The sequence below is a fragment of the Benincasa hispida genome, chromosome 8 (genome assembly GCF_027475165.1).
Source record: "Benincasa hispida cultivar pf3 chromosome 8, pf3_genome.v1.1, whole genome shotgun sequence".
Lineage (NCBI taxonomy): Eukaryota > Viridiplantae > Streptophyta > Magnoliopsida > Cucurbitales > Cucurbitaceae > Benincasa > Benincasa hispida.
The window spans coordinates 48,145,321-48,150,522 of NC_143485.1; the positions used below are offsets into that span (position 1 = coordinate 48,145,321).

Genomic DNA, 5,202 nt, shown 5'->3' on the forward strand with positions numbered 1-5,202 from the left:
TTTCCTCTTTCCTCTATCCCAATGCCTCTAACTATATCTATTTCAATTTTCCACTCAAAGTGGTTCAAGAAAAAATCAAGTTTTGTAGAAAACGAAATTTTTTATCTCAAAAGTTCATACTACACTAGACTAATATAAATAATTTATTTCATAAAAATTGGTATCATTTTTTATTGAATAACTAAAGTTTTCAAACAACTTGAAAATGAACATAGCTCAACTGACATCCAAAATGTGTTAGCGACTATAAGATCCATGATTTGAATCTCCGACCTCCTATCATACTTACAAAAAAAAAAAAAAAAAAAAAAAAAAAAAAAAACTCTTTTTTCCTTTTTTTTATTTTTTTGAAATTTAGTTAAGACTTTAAAAAAAATGTTAATAAGCTTAGCAACCATAAAATCTCTAATTTTTTTTAGATGTAAACCAAATAAATTATTTTAGTCCTACCATGGCTAGAATGAGAGAGATAGAATCCAATAAGAAGAGGCATGTCAAAGGGAGATGGTATAGGTCAATTACAACTAAATTGTGTTTACTTCCGCTAAACCATCAATTTTTCAATAATCATAAAATAGAGATACAAAATTAAAAACTCTGTTTTTTTAATGGTTGTCTAAAAATAGTTGACATGTTTTTTTTGTTTTTTTTTTTTTTTACTTTTTTTTTCCTTTTTAGGAGAGAACGAAACAAAAATAGAAAATAGTGGGAATGATTTCAATCTTCCAAACCCAATTTCAATTCCTCGAAATGAAATTTCAACTACATCATTTCATTTCATTTCATATGTCATTTTCCTCTCTCTCTTTTTGTTTTCCTTTGTTCTGTTTCTGTAATTAAACTACTCATTTTCTTATGCACAAATCTCACTCTAAAAACTCCTGAAAAAAAGATAACAAATTTGTGTTCATCATTATGTTCTTAATCTCAAATATCAATTCCTCAACTTCCACCCTCAGAAATGCTTTGCAATGAAGGCTGCCACCCTCTCGATTTCGCCGCCATTGACACTGTTGAACTGCATTTCTTCACTCCGTTTCTCTCATATTTCATCCCCTGCAACAATTTTTTTTAAAAAAAACATTCAGATGCCATGGAAATAAAATTTAATTTAATAAGATAATGATAATGATAAAGGGAAAAAAAACTACCTTATCAATCTCCCCTTCAGATCCCATGTCCAAATTCCCCTGTTTCTTCGTTTTCGCTTCTTGTTTGACTTTCAAACCCTGCAAAACATCTAACCCCACAACACCAATTTCAAAACCCACTTGTAAAATCATATGAATTCATCAAACAAAAAAAAGAATTAAGAAACTAAACTGACCTTGGGTTGTGACGAGTCGGTAAATTTGGCCCAGAACAAGGGAATCGGTCGGCTTCAGAAGCTTGATTCGGGTCAATCGGACCGAGTTGAAATTTGTACTGTTTGTTTGGGTGCCGTTATCACGGCGGCGATGGTGTCTAGCGGTGGTTTCCGATGAGCAGATTTTTGTGGAGATGAGAAGAGCGACGTAGTGGCCGGGATTTGTCTTCATGATTTCGCCGGCGTTTACCGGCCAGTAAAGTCGGTCGACTTTTCCGTTTGGGTGTTGGATGATTAGAGAAGCTGTGTCTATGGCTTGGCAATTTCCCATCGGTTTTTTTGGGGATAATGTTTCTCTCTCTCTCTCTCTAAGAATTGGGAGCTACAGCGGCGAGGTTAAAGAAGAAGATGATTGAATTCGAGAGTGAATGACGAAGCACCGACCTCTTTTATAGCCTATTCGATTGGCTGCGAAACGGTGCGTTTTGGTTTCATGGGTAATAAGGTAATTTCGTTGAATGGGACATGCGTGGCTTCACTTTAAAAAGGGAGGAAAACGTTTTCAAAGAAAAAAAAAACGCTTTCAGAAAAAAGGGAAAAAACGTCTGTTCTTTTTCCTTTTTTTAAGTAATCAGTAATTAATAAAATAAGTTTAAACAATCTAACAAAAAATATATATATTATTATTATTTCATAGCCTATGAATTTAAGGAAATAAATTGATTTTGATTTTGATTCTATTAGACTATAAATTTTCAATTTTATCCATTTAGATTATAAACTAAAATAAGTATTGTATTTTCGATCTTTAATTTAATATTAAATAATTTGTCTAGTAATTTTAACAGAAAACCATGTAAAAATCTTTCTAAACTCATAGATTTCAATTAAACAAAGTGAATCGTAAGCATTCACATCTCAATTAAATGTAATTAAGTTTGACTGATGTACAAATTAATCACAGAATATCTTATAATTTCATATTTAAGGATATTGAGAACAAAATTTTATTAGATGATTAAAATTGTGATTAGTTTTTAAAGTTTTAAGGTTAAAATCGTAACATTTATCAAAGTAAAAAAACTAATCATTTACGACAAAAATATTTTTTCTTCTTTTAACTTTACCATATATATATTTGTTTAAAGATAAAAGGAGAGTCGGTTCTTTGCCAGTTAACCAAGAGACATTGCAGTTACTCATTGTCTTTAGACCTTCACATTTTTACCCTTTCAGAGTTGACCAGTTCCTTTGCATGGAAAAACATTAATGCACAATGTGACATCAATTATCTTACTTCTATGCTTTGTAACTGCCAATATAAGGGCATGGGATTTTCATGGCAAGACATTTAAACTATTTAATTTGTTTCCATTTAAAGTTGAATAAGGTTATCTATATTAAGAGATTAAATCTCCTTCGTTGGATATCTATTTTATTTTTTAAAATTAAGTTTATAACAACTACTCTTATCTACTAAAATTAGCATAACTCGATTGACATATAAATATATTAGCGATATGTAGTTTGAATCTCTTTATTCCTATCGTACTAGAAAACAATAAATAAATAATGACTTTTATATACATATAGTTTTATTACCTATTTTTCAACTTGTTTTCAAAAATCAAACTAAAAAAACATTTTTTAAAATTTTAATTTTATTTTTAAATTTTGACTTGGAATTCAAATGGGTGTTATTTAAAAAAGTGTGAGAGACTTACGGAAAAACTTGTGAACATAGGTATAATTTTCAAAAATAGAAAATCAGAAACAAAATTATGATCAAGTGAAACTTTACCTATTTTCTCATTTGGGTGTAGTTTATCTTTCTTTCTTTTTTTTTTTTTTAGAGTTTATCGATTCAAATTTCGACACTGATTCATCATTAATTCATTGGTTAGAAGTATCAATAATCTCAAATTCAATTTTAATCTTTTACAATTTTTCTTAAAAATTATTAGGTAGATCTTGTAATCTTTAATATTAAATTTTAAAAAATATATTTTTTTAATAATTAGAGTAGATAGGTTCGAACCACAGAATAACGAACAAAATTATATGTCAATTGAGTGAGGGCGATTTGGAAAGGGAAAAAAAAAGTTTGTTTTGAGAGTGTCCAAATTTGTTTTTTCATCCTTTAAAGAAATAGAATTCAATGGTAAGTACAAAAGTACCCATAGATGTGTGTAACGGGTGTGCCAATAAAGTTGGTGAGATTGGTAAATTTAATCCAACTTGGCCTAAAAATTTATATTAGGTCATGTCATTTCATTTGTATGGAATATTTTTTGGGAAAAAAAGATTATATGAGAACCCCACTTAAAAACTAATGACATGATTTCTGATAGATTAAATATGGATTAGAAGACCAAAATAAGAGTCAAAACGTATAAATTTATATTTGTTTAGTTTAGTCATGTGAGGACAATAAAAAAAATATATATATTTCAATAATAATATTATATAGTCTATTATTCAAGTCTATGCTTGGAGTTTATCAGAAATTTGAGTATCTATTTTTCAAAGACTACATACATTTGAATCACCACCTTTTAGTTAAATATTTCATGGTTGTGTGATAATCCAAGATCCCGTTTGGTAACCATTTTATTTTGTAAAATTAAATCTACAGACACTACTTTTATTTTTAAATTTATTCTTTTGTTATCTACTTTTCAAATGATTTAAAAAACTAATGTCGAATTTTGAAAACTAAAAAGGTAGCTTTCGAAAAGTTGTTTTTTTGGAATTTGGCTAAAATTTCAACCATTGTACTTAAGAAATATGTAAACAATGGTAAGAAATAGGAATGAAATGGGATTAATTTTTAAAAAAACGAAATAGTTATCAAATGTGGCTTAATTTATGTATTTTATATTCTTTTAATAGTAAACTTATCGATACTATTGTAAACCATGAATTTATTTGTGTTGCTATTTCTTGTCTAAAAATGTTACCAAAAAATTTAAACCAAGTAGTTTTTAGCATCTATTAGATAATCATTTAGGCTTCGTTTGGTAACTATTTGGTTTTTTATTTTTCTTTTTGAAAATTAAGCCTATAAACATTACTTTCATCCTTCGAATTTCTTTCTTAGTTATCTACTTTTTACCAATAGTTTAAAAACCAAGTTGAAAACTGAGGTCACGTTTGTAACCATTTTGTTTTTTGTTTTTTAAAATTAAGTCTATAGACACTAATTTTACCTCCAAATTTCTTTTTTTGTTATCTACTTTTCACCAATGGTTTAGAAAATCAAGTCAAATTTTGGAAACTAAAAAAAACAGCTTTCAAAAAGTTTTTTTTTTTATTATTTTTTAAAGTTGGCTAAGAATTCAACCATTGTACTTAAAAGAAAGATGCAAATCGTGGGAAGAAATGTGGATGATACAGGCTTAACTTTTAAAAACAAAAATAAAATAGTTATCAAATGGAGCCTAAAAAAAGTAGCTTTTAAAAAATTGTTTTTGTTTTGAGAATTTAGCTAAGAATTCAATCATTGTATTTAATAAAAATGCAAATCATTGTAAGAAATAAGGAGAAAATATATTTAATTTTTTTTAAAAAAAAAAATAAACAATGAAATGGTTACTAAACGGGGGCCGTAATTTTTAGCAACATATTAGAAGTGTAGTTGTCTCACATCTGATATTACTTGTTGGAAAAAGGTTCACTGCTATCGCATAGATAAAGTCGAAAATTAAAAGAAAACTATAAAACTAGAAATACAAAAGTGTAAAAACTTCAAACGGAAGAAAAAACCACTAATGGAAACAAATCCATTATGTGAAAAATTATTACGATCACATAAAGCTTTTTCCCCAACTTCAACCATAAAGAAAACATTATCTCAAAGCAGTCTACCACTCACACAACTAAGTTCAAATATCAAA

General features: G+C 28.0%; 1 protein-coding gene across 1 annotated transcript; it reads right to left on the reverse strand.

Moving 5' to 3' along the window:
- Window positions 1-712: 712 nt before the first annotated feature.
- LOC120083345 (uncharacterized) lies at window positions 713-1,736 on the reverse strand. Its single transcript, XM_039039068.2, has 3 exons — window positions 1,328-1,736; window positions 1,152-1,240; window positions 713-1,056 (listed from the first exon to the last, which is right to left on the reverse strand). The coding sequence occupies exons 1-3, from the start codon at window positions 1,635-1,637 to the stop codon at window positions 943-945; spliced, it is 513 nt and encodes a 170-aa protein (XP_038894996.2). The 5' UTR covers window positions 1,638-1,736; the 3' UTR covers window positions 713-942.
- Window positions 1,737-5,202: the final 3,466 nt, after the last annotated feature.

What these genes read in the sequence shown, in the direction of transcription:
- LOC120083345 (XM_039039068.2), bottom strand. Translation starts at nt 1,637, where the DNA reads ATGGGAAATTGCCAAGCCATAGACACAGCTTCTCTAATCATCCAACAC. An exon ending in CCGACTCGTCACAACCCAAG is followed by an intron (nt 1,241 to 1,327) that starts GTCAGTTTAGTT and finishes TTGTGGGGTTAG; the next exon opens with ATGTTTTGCAGGGTTTGAAA. An exon ending in CTGAAGGGGAGATTGATAAG is followed by an intron (nt 1,057 to 1,151) that starts GTAGTTTTTTTT and finishes AAATTGTTGCAG; the next exon opens with GGGATGAAATATGAGAGAAA.